Source organism: Erpetoichthys calabaricus, chromosome 13 (assembly GCF_900747795.2).
Source record: "Erpetoichthys calabaricus chromosome 13, fErpCal1.3, whole genome shotgun sequence".
NCBI classification, from domain to species: Eukaryota; Metazoa; Chordata; class Cladistia; order Polypteriformes; family Polypteridae; genus Erpetoichthys; species Erpetoichthys calabaricus.
In genome coordinates, this window is record NC_041406.2 from 19,565,693 (window position 1) to 19,583,160 (window position 17,468).

The 17,468-nt window shown below is 37.4% G+C and overlaps 1 protein-coding gene across 1 annotated transcript in view; it reads left to right on the forward strand.

Annotated features, from left to right (window-relative positions):
• Positions 1-17,468, forward strand: part of LOC114664018 (lysophosphatidylcholine acyltransferase 1-like) — a 175,351-nt gene that overhangs the window by 135,106 nt on the left and 22,777 nt on the right. The window contains exons 6-8 of the mRNA XM_028817990.2: positions 7,275-7,333; positions 11,765-11,799; positions 16,719-16,773. Of these exons, the coding sequence (XP_028673823.1) occupies positions 7,275-7,333; positions 11,765-11,799; positions 16,719-16,773 (149 nt within the window). The remainder of the gene's footprint in view (positions 1-7,274; positions 7,334-11,764; positions 11,800-16,718; positions 16,774-17,468) is intronic.

Genomic DNA, 17,468 nt, shown 5'->3' on the forward strand with positions numbered 1-17,468 from the left:
TTCAGGCTGTCATTTCCAGCAAAGGGTTTTCAACCAAGTATTAGAAATGAACATTTTATTTCCAGTTATTTAATTTGTCCAATTACTTTTGAGCCCCTGTAATGAAGGGATTGTGTTAAAAAATGCTTTAGTTGCCTCACATTTTTATGCAATCGTTTTGTTCACCCCACTGAATTAAAGCTGAAAGTCTGCACTTCAACTGCGTCTGAGTTGTTTCATTTCAAATTCATTGTGGTAATGTACAGAACCAAAATTAGAAAAAAGTTGTCTCTGTCCAAATACAGTGGTGTGAAAAACTATTTGCCCCCTTCCTGATTTCTTATTCTTTTGCATGTTTGTCACAACAAATGTTTCTGATCATCAAACACATTTAACCATTAGTCAAATATAACACAAGTAAACACAAAATGCAGTTTATAAATGGTGGTTTTTTATTATTTAGGGAGAAAAAAAAATCCAAACCTACATGGCCCTGTGTGAAAAAGTAATTGCCCCCCTGAACCTAATAACTGGTTGGGCCACCCTTAGCAGCAATAACTGCAATCAAGCGTTTGCGATAACTTGCAATGAGTCTATTACAGTGCTCTGGAGGAATTTTGGCCACTCATCTTTGCAAAATTGTTGTAATTCAGCTTTATTTGAGGGTTTTTCTAGCATGAACCGCCTTTTAAAGGTCATGCCATAGCATCTCAAATGGATTCAGGTCAGGACTTTGACTAGGGCCACTCCAAAGTCTTCATTTTGTTTTTCTTCAGCCATTCAGAGGTGGATTTGCTGGTGTGTTTTGGGTCATTGTCCTGTTGCAGCACCCAAGATCGCTTCAGCTTGAGTTGACGAACAGATGGCCGGACATTCTCCTTCAGGAATTTTTGGTAGACAGTAGAATTCATGGTTCCATCTATCACAGCAAGCCTCCAGGTCCTGAAGCAGCAAAACAACCCCAGACCATCACACTACCACCACCATATTTTTACTGTTGGTATGATGTTTCTTTTTCTGAAATGCTGTGTTCCTTTTACGCCAGATTGTAACGGGACATTTGCCTTCCAAAAAGTTCAACTTTTGTCTCATCAGTCCACAAGGTATTTTCCCAAAAGTCTTGGCAATCATTGAGATGTTTCTTAGCAAAATTGAGACGAGCCCTAATGTTCTTTTTGCTTAACAGTAGTTTGCGTCTTGGAAATCTGCCATGCAGGCCGTTTTTGCCCAGTCTCTTTCTTATGGTGGAGTCGTGAACACTGACCTTAATTGAGGCAAGTGAGGCCTGCAGTTCTTTAGACGTTGTCCTGGGGTCTTTTGTGACCTCTCGGATGAGTCGTCTCTGCGCTCTTGGGGTAATTTTGGTCGGCCAACCACTCCTGGGAAGGTTTACCACTGTTCCATGTTTTTGCCATTTGTGGATAATGGCTCTCACTGTGGTTCGCTGGAGTCCCAAAGCTTTAGAAATGGCTTTATAACCTTTACCAGGACTGATAGATCTCAATTACTTCTGTTCTCATTTGTTCCTGAATTTCTTTGGATCTTGGCATGATGGTCTAGCTTTTGAGGTGCTTTTGGTCTACTTCTCTGTGTCAGGCAGCTCCTATTTAAGTGATTTCTTGATTGAAACAGGTGTGGCAGTAATCAGGCCTGGGGGTGGCTACGGAAATTGAACTCAGGTGTGATACACCACAGTTAGGTTATTTTTTAACAAGGGGGCAATTACTTTTTCACACAGGGCCATGTAGGTTTGGATTTTTTTTTCTCCCTAAATAATAAAAACCATCATTTAAAAACTGCATTTTGTGTTTACTTGTGTTATATTTGACTAATGGTTAAATGTGTTTGATGATCAGAAACATTTTGTGTGACAAACATACAAAAGAATAAGAAATCAGGAAGGGGGCAAATAGTTTTTCACACCACTGTATTTATGGACCTAACTGTATACTTTTGCCAAGCAAAATTGTGTTCTAATGTTAAGTGTTTTGTCTAAATTTTATACTGTGACCTATGGGGCATGGAGTGCTCTGGAAAATAAATTTAATATTTAATATTTTGTTAATATTTGACTGTTTGTATTTGAGCTGTTCTTCTATTAAAGAGCCAAATTACTCAAAATACCATTAATATCTTATAGTTTATCTCATTTTTTTTTTTCCTGAACCACAGGAATATATCACTTGCCAAACTGCTAAAGTGTAATTTATAGTGAAGAGGATTTAATTAAGGGTTTTAAGTACAACATCCGCAAAAAGCTCTTGCTCAAAACTCCACAACTTCAGTTTTTCCAATATTCTAAAAGTATTATTATTATTTAAAGTGTTTTTTTTTTCTTGTAATATGCAGTGGTTTAGCTTGATTTTCCTTATCCCAGTGGACAATGGACTCCCAAGTTTATTATCCTGGTATTTTGGAATCTCATTTTATGTCCTCAGTTAGATATGGAACAAGATGATCCACTGTGGTGATGCCCTAACGGGAGCAGCCGAAAGAAGAAGAAGACTTTTATGTCCTCAGTTGTCATATGTCTATATGTTCTGTTTCATTAATTTCTCTTAGACTTCTAAATTTAATTTAGTATTAACTTTTACTGTATTATTACATTAACTAAATTAATTTTTCCTAAATTATTCCTTTAGGAGTGGTCCTGATGAATGATGCAGAGATTTTATAGGCACTTTACTGTTAATTATATGATATGTGTACTTTTGTTTACGTAAATGTTAGGTGATTTTCCTATAACTGGCCTCTCCTTTTAATTAGCCTGTTGATTCATTGGGCCTCTCATGAGGTGATTTTACCAGCTCAGAACACCACACCATAGGAAATCCCACTGGCCAGCACAGTTATAAAAGATGTGAAGGATTTCGCTTCCCAGATTGAAGGAATGCAGTCCCCTAAGAAAAAAGGGCCTGCTCTGCCCTTTCTTCAGTAGTCCAACCTGTCATTGATGTGGACTCCTAAGTACTTGTAGGAGCAGACCACTTCTACATCCACTCCCTAAATAGTGACTACGCTTAGAGGCTCACTGATGCAGCGAAAGTAAATAATCAGTTCCTTGTTTTTGCTGTTGTTAAAATGCAGACAATTCTCTCTGCTCTAAGAAACCCAACTTTCCCACCTGACTCCTCTACTGTGTCACAACCATTTTATCTATACACCCAATAAGTGCAGAATCATCTGAGAATTTCTGCAAGTGACATGACCGATCACTTATATTCTGAGATGTGCAGAGTAAAGAGAAAAACAGATAGGACTGTTCCTTGTGGTGCTCCAGTGTTGCTTACATGTGTATCAGAAACACAGTCCTTGAGTCTCACAAACTGCAATCTGCCTGATAGATAATCCATTATTCAGGACACAATAGGCTCATCCACCTGTGTATCTCTTGAGTTTAACTCGTAACAGTGATGGCTGGATGGTATTGAAGGCACTGGAGAAATCAAAAAACATAATCCTCACAGTGCTGCCAGCTTTGTCCAGGTGAGAATACGCCTTGCGGAGCAGATAGATAATTGCAGCCTCTACTCCAATCTTTGTCTGATAGGCAACCTGCACTGGGTCCAGGTGGTCTACAACATGAGGACTCATAGTCCAGGACTAGTCTCTCAAAGGTCCTCATGATATGAGACATACAGTAAGTACCACTGGTCTCTAGTTATTAGGTGAAGAAGTGCCTATCTTCTTTGGAAAAGGAATAATGCCGGCCGGATGTTTTCCATAGCAGCGGCACTTTCTGAAGCCTTAAAGACAGATTGAACAGGTGACAGAGGACACCACAAACTTTGTCAGCACAAGCCTTAAGAACTCAAGGACTGACTCCATCTGGTCCTACAGTGTTTGTTGTTTGTAGCTTCCTCAGTTGTTTGCTAGTTGGACTTAGCAGTAGCCATTCCAGGTGACGTGGTAGTTGTTGTTGATGATGTAATAAGGATTGTGTCAGGGCTTTAGCTTTGTCCACATCCCCTTCTAGCACCTGAGCCCTGGATTGCCTGAATCCAGCAATTATACCCACTGCATTCCAGACATCCTTCTTGTTGTTCTGATTGAGTTTGTGTTCTACCTGTATTTCAGTTCCATTTCCTTTACTCAGCTTTTTCTTTAGCACACACTGTACATCCTTCAGAGCCTCTTTGTTACCAGATTTGAATGCTCTGTTTTTGTAATTCAGGAGACCTTTTATTTACTTAGTAATCCTTGTTGTTTGGAAACCAACACACTGTCTTAGTGGGTACCACTGTGCCAACACAGAAGTTAATATAGACTGTGTAGCAGTGACAGAGAGTCTCTCACTATTGTTTTCATTTGACTCGCACTTCATTTCCCAGTCTCTCATTTGGAAGCAGTCATTTAGAGCCATTTCAGCTTCCAGGCTCCACTTCTTCACTATTCTGGTGGTAAATGTTTGCCGTATAATAACAGGCTTGTAGCTGGGCATGGGATGAATCAGTTTGTGGTCAGATTTGCCTAACAAAACCAGTAGACTACACTTAAATGCATCTTTAAAATTTGAATACAGGAGGTCCATCTTTTTATTTCCTTGAGTGGAATAAGTCACAAACTGATAGAAATCTGTCATCATTTGTTCCAAAGTCACATGGTTGAAGTTGCCAAATATAACTACAGGGTTGAGTGAGCCATCATTAAAATGTTAGTGATAGAATAAATCATTTCCATTGCTAGGTCTCCTTTTGCAGAAAGTTAGAGAGAGAGGTTGGGAGCATGCACTGATACAGCACATTGCTGCACCCACCACACAACGAACCACCTCAGGATCCCAAATTAGGACTCGAGTGCACTCATGCAACGGGTGACACCTCAGCACCACACTAGTTTGAATGGAGTCCTGGATATGACGTTAACCTGTATCCAGACCTGCAAGCAGGTCCTCCAACCTGCAGGGAAAACTTGGGGGTTGGTGGCATTTGCAAAGAGAGTAATATAAACATTAATAAGGATGATGTCATTTATTTCCCTGGGTAAATAAAATGGATGAATTCCGACAGCCAGAATTTCAATGTCTGAATTACAAACTAGTTTTAACTGTACTATGCTCCCTTTTTCACCATTCTCCATTATGCATTACAACTGCACTGGGTCTGTGTCTGCTTGAATAAGATGAAATCCATCCAGCCTTAAAACAGTGTTGGGTATACCAGGTTTAAGCCAGCTCTCTATAAAGCACAAAATGCTACTGTACTTGTATGCTTATATGCACCTAAAAACAATGACTGTTATCTCCCACTGTGCATTCTCTTTTAATGTTTCCAGGCTGGAACTTATGCATTAAGATTTTATCTGTCATGCACACCTCCATTCACCTGGTTTCCTTCTGGTAAACAGATAAGGCCCCCCAACAGTAGGATTGCCATTAAAGCTAGTGTCACACCCCTTGTCTTTTCCAGCCATTTTCAGACATAGCCTTCTTTTTGTTAACCATAGCAAGTTGTGCAGAGTCATGGTGCACATCCATGACCACCAATTGTCTTGTCTAGTATGATGCTATCAGGAGCATAGTCATAGGAGCCTGCGACTCTCCGCGACAGAGCTCAAAAAGGATTGGGTTTTTCTTAAGTCATAGAGGTGGGCTCCTGTGCATACAATGCAGCCACAAGGAAAGATATTAACCGCTTGTATTTTTGTGGTTTTGAGTATGATTTTAATGGCTTATTTTCATAATATACTTAAATAAATATTTGTCTTCTCTCTCATCTCATCTCATTTTCTAAAACTGCTTGTTCTGGTGAGGTTCGTGGTGGTAGCAGGCCAGCCGAGACTTCCTTACACTAGGCTGTTGCTTTGACTGATTCTGAGGCTTATGCAGCTTTTGTTCCTTGTAGGGTTTCCCTTGTCGAATGGGTCTGGACTGAAAGGTCAGACAAAGAACTGTTCACAGCAGCCCTCATGATGGTACAATTTAAAAAACAATGCACCCTGCCCAAGTTAGGTTTATTGGGACCTACCCCAGAGCTGGGACTGGGGGTGGCATTTGCTGGCATGCAACCCATATAACCTGGCTGGGCTCCACACTAAGCAATGATGTGGCGTGATCTTCTGGGTTCACCACCTGTAGGATGAGGGGTGAGGGTCAAGTGTAATGCCAATTTAGTGTCAGGTATAGGTGGGAAAGACCAAGATGGACTAGACCCTGGCGATGGAGACCTTATTTGTGTTTAACTGAAAATTTATTTTAATTGATTTTATTATTGCTTTTTTTTTCCTATACTGCAATTACTGTGCATTATTATGGCGCTCGTATGAAAAAGCAGTATATGAAATTAAAATTTGATTGCTTATCCTTTTTAAGCAAATTTTATTTTATGTATCATGTTTCTACAGTTAACACCACCAGAATGTAATTTATAAATACAGAAATTTTGGGAAAAGTTTACTTTAATCTTTATTTAATCTTTTAATCCAATGACTAATATTTTCTCAAGATTGTTACCACTGAATTTGAAACCACTATGAAACCAAACAGTTATACAGGGCAGCCACAAATAGGTAAATTAATTAAATGCGGTGCTTAAAGGAATGCTCAACCAAAAAATATTTTTAAATGTTACCCCATATACATAAAGGAGATGGGTAGCTCTGAAGTGAAGGATCTGAGCTGGTATCTTTAATGTTGTCAGTTCAAATTCCATTATTGCCAGAAGACATCCTACTCCACTAGATCATTGAAAATAGCTCCAGTGGTGCTGTACAATGGCTGACCCTGTGTTCTGACCTCTGAAGGTCATGCGAAAAGACAGTTTTCGGGATTAATACAATAAACCAAATACTAAAAAGCAAGATCTTATAGTTGGTCCATAGTGGAGACTGGTAGCAGTGAGGAAGGAAAGTTTCAGTCAGTTTTAACATTCATATCATGGTAAACATGACCATGTTTGGCTTCTTACACTAAACTGTATGTACATCTAATACCAATTATGCTGGATATTATTTTGTCTGCCATGTGTGTTTTTAGGTTATATTTCTACTTGCGGAAATACAGACATCATTTCAACAATTCTTATTTGAAAAATAGCTTCATAGAGCTTTCATTCTTTTCAATTTTCAATGAAAGAGAAAAGAGTAAAATATAAATGACAATATAAATTGTTTCTGATAGTGTTTAATGTCTTCAACAAAAAGCAGTATTTTTTTTTTTTTTTTTATTTAGGATGGCCTTCTGTACTGAAAATCGTGTCATTAACTGTTCTTTCTGTTGGTCAAGTGGACACATCTTGCTTAAACTTACCCTGCCTTGTATTTTAAAATAACTTGCACCTGTTTGTTTTTTTCTTAAGGTGCATTTATTCCTGCAGTTCCCGTGCAGCCTGTGGTATTGCGATATCCTAACAAATTGGTAAGTGATGTCTTGTTTTGGTGTCCAGCTATCCCAAAGTGCTTTACATTAAAAACAATGAAGTATGTGTAATAATTCTTCACAATATCATATGCTTTCTGAACTCTCATTATACAAGTACAATGTTTACTGGAAAATTAAACTGTAGTACCCAAATGAAACCCACCTAAGCTACAGTATGTAAAAAGAAAAAAGATAGTAACAGCCCTGTCTATGGTATTTTGAGTACAATGCAATAGTATAGCCTAAGGACAAAACCAGTGTTGCTAGAGGAATACAGATTATTTTCATGGAGTGACCAGAAATAATCTGTCTATTTGTATGGGACATATTTACCAACTTGAAAGGTATAGTCCAAATAATGAGAGAACATAAAATCGTAAATGAACTGCCAGGATTTATAATTGTAGTAGCACATATAAATATAGTCAAGAGTGAAAAGAAATGATAATTTTTGTACAATTAATGTTTCATTCATCAATCTGTATACAGATATATATATATATATATATATATATATATATATATTATGGGATATGGCCGGCCATTCATCCCGGCCAATACCCCCAGGCCGCTAGATGGAGCCCTCCTTGCAACGTGGAGATGCCCCGAATTCCAGCAGGGCATCATGGACTATGGAGTTTTAATACACAGCCCTGCTGGATAACGTCGGGGCCGCTGCAGGGAGACACAGACAAGTTTATTTTCCATACAGCCTGGAAGTAAATCCTAGTCACATGGTTGAAAGAAATAAAGTGCTTCCAGGCTGATGAAGAAAAGAAGTTTTTGCCTGACCCGGAAGTGATAGAAAGTCACATGGACTGAGGGAGAGAAACACTTCCGGGTCACAGACTATAAAGGACTCTGGGAAATCCCAGACGGATGAGCTGAGCTGGGTGGAAGGGTGGCAACGTGTCTGGGAGTGGAGGATTGTGATTATTGATTATTGATTTATTAAGTATTATGGAGTGGAGGGTGCTTTGTGCACTTTATTGGCCTAATAAATATTATATTTGGACTTTTATCTGGTGTCTGACGTTTGGTCTGAGGGTTCAAGGGGTATAACAGGATAAAAGTATGCATAGTGATCTTTTGTGTCACCATAGGGATAGTGCAGTTCCTTCTTTTTTAATTTAAAGATAATATACTTACAGTACTTAGTCATTTTAGTTGCCAACCAAGGCTCTTTCTGTTTGGAGTTTGCATGTTTTTTCCATGTTATATGGATTTCCACCAGAGTTTCTTTCTTGCACCCTGTTCTGAATACAACCTTTTAAGCTGTTTCCTGACTCGTCACCTTAGGCCAAGTGGATGCTTTGTGTGTCAGTTTATGCCTTTTTTCCAAATGTTTTGACTCGCATTGATCTTAAACTGCGAGTATGAAAATGCAGACATATTTATCCAAAAAGACCATAATGAGCATTGTTTTGCACGTCAAATTTAGATGATTTTTTCTTCCTGTAGGGTAAAACAGTTAATCAGTTTTTCCCTGGAAAAGTCTTAATTCCAGCATTGCTGTGTCGAGACATTTTGTAGAAAAGTTTTACCACGTTTTTTAAGATAATTCCTTGCCAGGTACAGACTTGTGGATACTAGACTTTATTGTACAAATGTACAAAACATTTTCCCTGTCAGGACTTGTTATGTATTCATTATGTAAGACTTTATTGTAATTTTCATGTTATATTTCAATGATGTACATTGATCAATGTGTATCTGTGCCATATATGTCTTTGCAGTTGTACACAAGCATACACTACATTTTGTCTTCTTATATTCTTCTTTATAGGAGAAATATTTATTTATCCACATCTATTAAAATATTGCAGAATGACAAAAACACTGAAATCAAAAGTGTTCTACTTGAGTCATCTAGTGGTCAATGACAGAATTACCAGTAACTCCCAACAGTCAGATGTTGCTTGATATTTTAACCCATTGCAAAGGGCAGGAGTGTTCTTTAGCCTCCCTGGCCTGAAGGCAGGAAACAGCCAAGGACAGAATAATGCCTGTCTATCTCAGAGGCCACTCATGTATACCCACTGGTTGGAACGGCCAGTTAACTTCACATCTTTAGAAAGTAGAAGGGAAAACCCATGCAGGTATGGGGGGAATGCGCAAACTCCATACAGACAACTTCTGGGCGAGGGACTCAAACTTAGAATGCTATGCACTGCACCACCATTGTGGGTGATGTAAATTAGGCAAAGTACAAAATATCTTGTCTCTTTTTGTCATTATTAAGAGAATACAAACTTCCTAGAAAAAGGTGAATTAACAGTGAAATGATAAAAGATAAAATTATAAAAGAGCATTATGCTCTGTGGCAAAAATATCAATATTTCTAAACTTCATATGAATGTCCTATTACTGTTCTTTATTCTCTTAGTATTCACTTAGAGAATAAAGAAGAATAAAGGCCAGCTGATTCAACAATAGGAGAACTAGTGTATAAAGATTGTTTTAATGTAATAAAATTATTCACATTGAATAATTGTATTTATGGTGTCTGTCTTTGCCGTTTTACATATCATTCATCTAGATATTTTTTTAATTTGAAGAAATCAATTTGCTGTTGAGTCAGTGTCAAGTAGAATATGTTTCACCCTTTTCAGTAATATAGATTAAATTAATTACCTTTACCAGGGTTTGTTGGCAAGAAGTGGCATGAAGAAAATACATTCTTATTGTTCAAACTTGTCTGACCACATATCATCTTAATATATAAGCAGGTTCACTCCCTTGGTTTAACTAATCAGAAAGGCTAGAAAAAAACAATTTTGCCATCTTTTTATAATTATGATGCTTAATATATTGCCTGAATTTGAGATATACAGATGTCATTTTTCTGTGAATATCCAGAAATTTGCAAAGTCTTTATCTTCAGATTTTCTTCTTATGACTAGTTTCTCAGAGATTGTGATCTAGAGTCCATTTTCCAGAAAGGACAGTATCTATACCTTTGCAGTGAATGCCAAATGTGAACCCCGTGACCGTAGCATGAGAAAGGCATGACCACCTTCTGTTGTGTTTTTTTTTTTTTTTTTTTTTTAAGCCATCCTTCCATCATCAAAACAATTGGAGATTAGGCTACTCTTATTGGGTTATTTGTAAAAGGAAGTTGGGGTGAGAAGGACCAAGGGCAGAGCTATTCACCATGGGAAGTCCTACCATATAGAAAGTCATTACAGAATTATGTACATTTTCTTTATAAAACATTTAAGCCTAACTAACTCCATGTACAGAGCCATCCAGTAGGTGTGTTGCAGTGTAGCCGTGCCCAAAATGCATGTCACTGCAGTCCAGGGAGAGCTTCCGTTAGTATTCACATAACATGCAATATACGTTTTTTATATAGTCTATGCCATTCTCTCATTGACTGCCACCTCTTTGTATATTACACTCAAAAGAGAGTTCATTTAGGTTTCCCAGTGTGCTTCAATTGCAAATACAAGGAAAACAGGACCACCTAGAGAAAAACTCAAAAGACAAAGATTTTGCAGTCTCCACAGAGACATTGACCTGGCTTGGGATGCCTGGAACCCTGAGACAACAACACTAATCACTGTGCCACCCACTGCCTATACTAGAAGTTTCTAATAAAGACTGTACGGCTTGCTGTTCTAAATATTTGGCATCTCTTTTACCAGCTAATTTATTCTTTAATCAGATGGCTCACCTTAACTGTCTACATGAAATCTCAGTTGAATTTTAAGCTTTTCTCTCAGATTCAGGAAGTCACATATCCCATTTGCTTTGTCTTTTAGTGTAAAGGAGGCAATTCATATTATTGTTTTCTTATTTTTGTATGTACTTACGTCTTAACAAGTGCTCCTTAAATATCTCTGTTTATTGGTTAGTTTTTATCATTAAATTTGAACAAAAGGTGTTAAAATTTCTGCAAATAAAGTAAATTATGACAATCATCTGAAATTATCAAGTTTGTCGGGTAGTAACTGCTGAAAAACCTTATTATTAGGGATCTGTTAAGAGTAGCTTTGAGAAGAATGATGAAATTCTCGTAAGTCGTCCTGTGTATTAAGACCAAAGGACCCTAATTTACACTGTTCACTGATTAGTGGATCTGTACAGTTTCTTGGTAGGATGTTGCAAAAGATAAGATGACCTTTTTCTCAAACATCCCATCTTTACCACAGTCTTTGTTTAGTCCCGTCACAGGAAAAAATATCTCTAGAATTCCCCTGTCTAGTTTAGGCTGTTAAATATTTACTCTCTGAACATCTTGATTGACAAGAATCTACTGAAGTTTTCTGTGTCCAGATTCTTCCCCTTACTTCTATGAATGTATATATGAACAGTTTGTTCTTTAATAATCACTTGCTTTGGTTTTCTACAAATTTACAGTATGTAAATATTTCTTTTCACTTTTTTTTTTTTTTTTTTTTTTTTTTTTTTTTTTGTTTTACTAAGGACACAATCACTTGGACATGGCAAGGTCCTGGAGCGTAAGTTAACCTTTGCTTTCTCATTCTGCACTATTTTTCCTGGCCATTGTTGACTAAAGGTGGTTGGTGGCATTAAATTCTTTTTTTTTTTTTTTTTTTTACATATTAATGAATGAAAAGCATTTTCTGGAAAAATATTTGTCACTGTTCTACTGAATATTCAATGTAAAATTAATCTTAAACACATTCAGTAATAAATTAATGTAACTTAATGGTCATATAGTGTGTGTGTATGTATATTTGTATATACAGTATGTATTTAGATAGATAGATAGATAGATAGATAGATAGATAGATAGATAGATAGATAGATAGATAGATAGATAGATAGATAGATAGATAGATAGATAGATAGATAGATAGATAGATACTTTATTAATCCCAATGGGAAATTCACATTCTTCCAGCAGCAGCATACTGATACAATAAATAATATTAAAGAATGATAATAATGCAGGTGAAAAACAGACAATAACTATTTATAATGTTAAATGTTAACGTTTATCCCCCCGGATGGAATTAAAGAGTCGCATAGTTTGGGGGAGGAACGATCTCCTCAATCTGTCAGTGGAGCAGGACATTGACAGCAGTCTGTCACTGAAGCTGCTCTTCTGTCTGGAGATGATACTATTAAGTGGATGCAGTGGATTCTCCATAATTGATAGGAGCCTGCTGAGCGCCCTTTGCTCTGCCACAGATGTTAAACTGTCCAGCTCCATGCCAACAATAGAGCCTGCCTTCCTCACCAGTTTGTCCAGACGTGAGGCGTCTTTCCTCTTAATGCTGCCTCTCCAGCACACCACTGCGTAGAAGAGGGCGCTCGCCACAACTGTCTGATAGAACATCTGCAGCATCTTATTGCAGATGTTGAAGGACGCCAGCCTTATAAGGTAGTATAATCGGCTCTGTCCTTTCTTGCACAGCGCATCAGTATTGGCAGTCCAGTCTAATTTATCATCCAGCTGCACTCCCCAGATATTTATAAGGTCTGCACCATCTGCACACAGTCACCTTTGATGATCACTGGGTCTATGAGGGATCTGGGCCTCCTAAAATCCACCACCAGCTCTTTGGTTTTTGCTGGTGTTCAGGTGTAGGTGGTTTGAGTCGCACCATTTAACAAAGTCATTGATTAGGTCCCTATACTCCTCCTCCAGCCCATTCCTGATGCAGCCCACGATAGCAGTGTTATCAGCGAACTTTTGCACATTTATGCGTGTGTGTGTATATATATATATATATATATATATATATATATATATATATATATATATTTTCAGTCTTTCAGCATCCAGCATTTCTGTTTTACACATTTTCTTACTCATTTATAAACATGTAATGACATGTAATTAAGGCCCAAAGTAATAATTGGTTTTAACTAGTACAAACAAACAAGCTGAAACTCTTCAACAGGAAAATAAAACTACAGCTCTTTTACACTTTACTTACTTTACTAATTACTTGCATCACCACAAATCAACAAACTGATGACAGGGTAAGTCTTATGACATGAAACCATTAGAAAAGTCATTCTTTCAAAACAAAATACCTTGAAACTTATTACTGGATAGGTTAAAGGAATAGCTGCAACCAAAGACATTGAACATCAAAGCTCCACTATATACAATTCATATAAATAATAAAAAATAATCAATTCATAATTTAATAGAAGCTTGCCAAGTCTGAGTTCACAGCTTAAGGAGACTGGGGTCAGATTCCAACTAGCTGTATGGATTTACCGTATTTTTCGCACCATAAGACGCACTTTTTTTTTCCCCAAAAGAAGGTTGGAAATGTCTGTGCGTCTTATGGAGCGAATATTGTGTCACAGACCATGATGTGTATTACCTGACAAAAGTTGACATCCAGGGGTAGAGGGCGACAAAACTCACTGTTACGTTACAGGAATTCCCTCTGTGCTTGGAGGAATGTTAGACTCATTGACTCGGCATCTAATCCTTGCGTGTGCGTGAGTTGCGAAATGTAAACAAATGTAAACAATGGCAAGATGGCATCGACATCTCACGAGGGAGCGAAGCGAGTGCAGAAAACAAATGTTTTGCGCATTATCACTGAGTCGGACTTTTGTTGAGAGTGATCAGGAGGTCGAACAAGAGAGTGAGGAACTGGCATCAGCTGATCGGGACACCAGCCGATGCCGCCCCAGCTGAGCGCATTCGTGCACCTATGGCAAGGTTCGTGTGGGAGGAATACCTAGACATTGATCCGTGGGAGCCAAACTGGCTACCGGACTTCACAAGACAGTATGGCTTGCTGTTGGCCTCGACAGATTACCAGCCGCTGGACTACTTCAGGCTGTTCTTTCCTGAAGCTGCCTTTCAGCTACTGTCAACAAGACAAACAGGTATGCAGAGCAATTTTTTGAATCGAGGGCTGTGCTTGCACCACATTCTCGTTTTTCAAACTGGAAACCCACAACAAAACACAAGATGAAGGGCTTTGTGGCATTACAAATATAGATGGGACTAGACTGGCGATATAACTTCAGGGAGCATTGGTCCAAACGTGCTTGGTCCCCTGGTGGCTTTGGACAGGTTATGCCGCGTGATGATAGGTACGTGCTCCTGCAAAGTGATTGTGAGCAACTGAGCTTCATAAATTCTGACACTAGCAATGAGGAGTTCTTGGGGTTTCCATAAAACTAAAAGAGTGCTTGAACCTTAAAGTCTCTCCTTATTTGTTAATGACAGTGATGATGTTTCTTAATACCGCTGTTGAATTTACATGGTTGAAATATTATTCTGCTATATTTTATTAAACATATTAGTACACCATTTGGTTCAGAATATTTTTCTTCTGGTTTTCCTCCTCTAAACCTAGGTGCGTCTAATGGTCAGGTGCGTCTTATGGTGCAAAAAATATGGTACGTGTTTCCAGACCTTCATTCGCTGGTAAAGCAGCCTCTCACTTTATGCACAGAAAAACCAACACCTGTATTTGGTGTGCCATGATACATTTTACAGCTGAGTGCGCAAGAGCATGCACAGCATTATAGCACCAGTCCTATGCACTCTAACTGTGATTTGGGAAAAGGTGTAAGATTCTAGCGTCTTGAGTGGGTGGCTGCTATCACCTGACGTGTAATGACAAAATTGCAGTTACAATGAACAGTACAGGCCATATGAAAAAGTGAGGCTTCAGACAGTTAGCTTACCAACAAGCCAACCGCCAAGTATAGCAATGTCAGCAAGCCGTCTTCTAAAACTAGTTTACATAATAAAATAAAATAAATCACCGAGCCAGGTAGTTAGTCTGTCTCATCTTGGCATCACAAATGACTTGTGCAGTAATGAAATTACACTGTTTCTGATTGGCAAAATAAGTTTCATTACTGCTAAGTGCCTTTATTGCAATATGAGTACCATCACTTCCTCCGATTATGTTAGAAAAACCAGACACTACTGCAAATTGCCTTTTTATGTTGGCAAAAACATGTTATGTTTTATGTATGTATACCCACTCCATACAAAAACTGGATGAAACCTTTCATTAGTTGGTTAACGGCTCCCCGAACAAGCAGGCATGATGGAGTGAAGCTTGGCTGAGATACTCCTAAACTGTCTGCCATGTCCCTGAAAAGTGACAACAGGGAGCCAAAATAAACTGACAAAAAACCAAAGAAGTTCTTTGGTGCGAACACACAGCATTGTCCCTCTTAAAAGAAAACTAATCTAACATATTCATCACTTTTGAGGTTTTATATTTTTGTCAGATTAACGCACATTATAACGACTCAGTGATATTAATTATTGTGCACATGAGTTGTCATTTAGCTGCCTTTCTCTACTTGATCTAGGGTGTTGTCATTTTTCAGTTTACCCAAAATAGATAGATAGATAGATACTTTATTAATCCCAAGGGGAAATTCACATACTCCAGCAGCAGCATACTGATACAAAAAACAATTTTAAATTAAAGAGTAATAAAAATGCAGGTAAAAATAGACAATAACTTTGAATAATGTTAACAATTACCCCCAACCCCAAGTTATTGTGTGTGTTTCAGTTTCATTTAACAATTACTTAAAAGATAAAAGTCAAAAAGAGAAGTTATCTTTTCTTGTTGAAGTTTTTCAAAAGACTCTCATGAGATTCTTATCATCATAACTATTTAGTTAGCCTTTAAAATTCTTTTAGTAGTTGAAAGTAGGCTCTACAGCATTACACATTAGAGCACAAGGTTTGTGATTCAGTCCCCTTCACTGATTCACTTAATAACACTGACCAGATCTTTTAAATGCCACTTAAATAAACAATTGCTTAGCCTCAAAGCACCACTTAGCTACAAAGAGAAATATACACCATCTTGGAATCACGTTTCATCCATTCTTTCTTTTTCAGGCCCACTCAGTTATGGAGTAGCTCATGTTTATTCTACTAGCTGTGACTGTAAGGCAGGAATCAACCTTATATTAATTGTGAATCCATCACAGGGAACACATATGCAGACAACCCACACACTTGCATACAGAGCCAGTTTTGAACACTAGTTCACGTAGTGTAACATGCATGCCTTTGAAATATGGTTGTAGAGCCAGACTATCAGAATGAAAACCCATGCAGATTTAATGAGAAACTTCACTCAGACTGTGACCAGACTAATGTTTGAATCATGTCACTTGGAGCTTTGTGTCAGCGAGGCACTGAACCATTGTGCTACCCCAGAATTGTGTATCACTTATTTAGCAATTAACAAAAGTAAATTACAATTTGATTATTGTTGTAAAACTAAATTAAGAATTACATGTATAGTATGTTTGTAAAACACAAAAGAACAATGGAAAAATGAGTCCATTAACTGTAGGAATAGTGTGTAATACATTTCACTTTGTTTGAAAAAATACTGCTGTTTTATAATTTGCCTTTTAAATTGATTAATTATTCTTTGTTTCTTTTAAGGTTCGATATTTTGTGGCTAACTTTATGTCAGCTGCACAATGTAGTAGAAATTGAGGTAGGTAAAAATATTAGTATATTGATGTGGTAATGCTGGGCTAGGTATACAATTTAAGTCTTTGTAGACTTTGAAATATCTTAGAATTTGTTTGAAATACAAATGTAAATTTATCTTTAATTTATCTTTTAATCATAAAAAAGAACCAAGGAAAACATCTTTAAAAAATGATGGGTTGTAAAAATACCATTTTTACTGATGAAATGAAATGCATCAAATTCTCAAACCAATTAACTAAGAGCTAAATGTGAATTTCAAACAGAAAAAATTTGTTAAATCAATTTTAAACAAATTATTTTTATTGCAATAATACAGTGTATATACTCAATGAATGTAGTTACAGTAAACACTTTTAATGCTAATTGGGTAATTAGTGATTTACTTGTGCATCACAGCTCAGTTAAGAACTCTGTACACACTAGCACGGTTATTATCAGTTTAACATCCTAGAGTGTTAATTGGTTGTCATAACAGTGAGTAAAATATACATGGTTAAAAACTGATTTTTTGTATACATTTTCTTAAAAGCATTTTATTAGTTTTCTCACACTGGATTGCATATCTTACATAATGGGAAAAAACACAATGTTTAAAGTGTGAAGTATCTGAAGCATTCTGTGCAATGCCTTGAGGCAGTCTCAGGTAACAGCTAGTGATCTCTGCATACATTTATTTCAAAAGATAATGTTACAGCT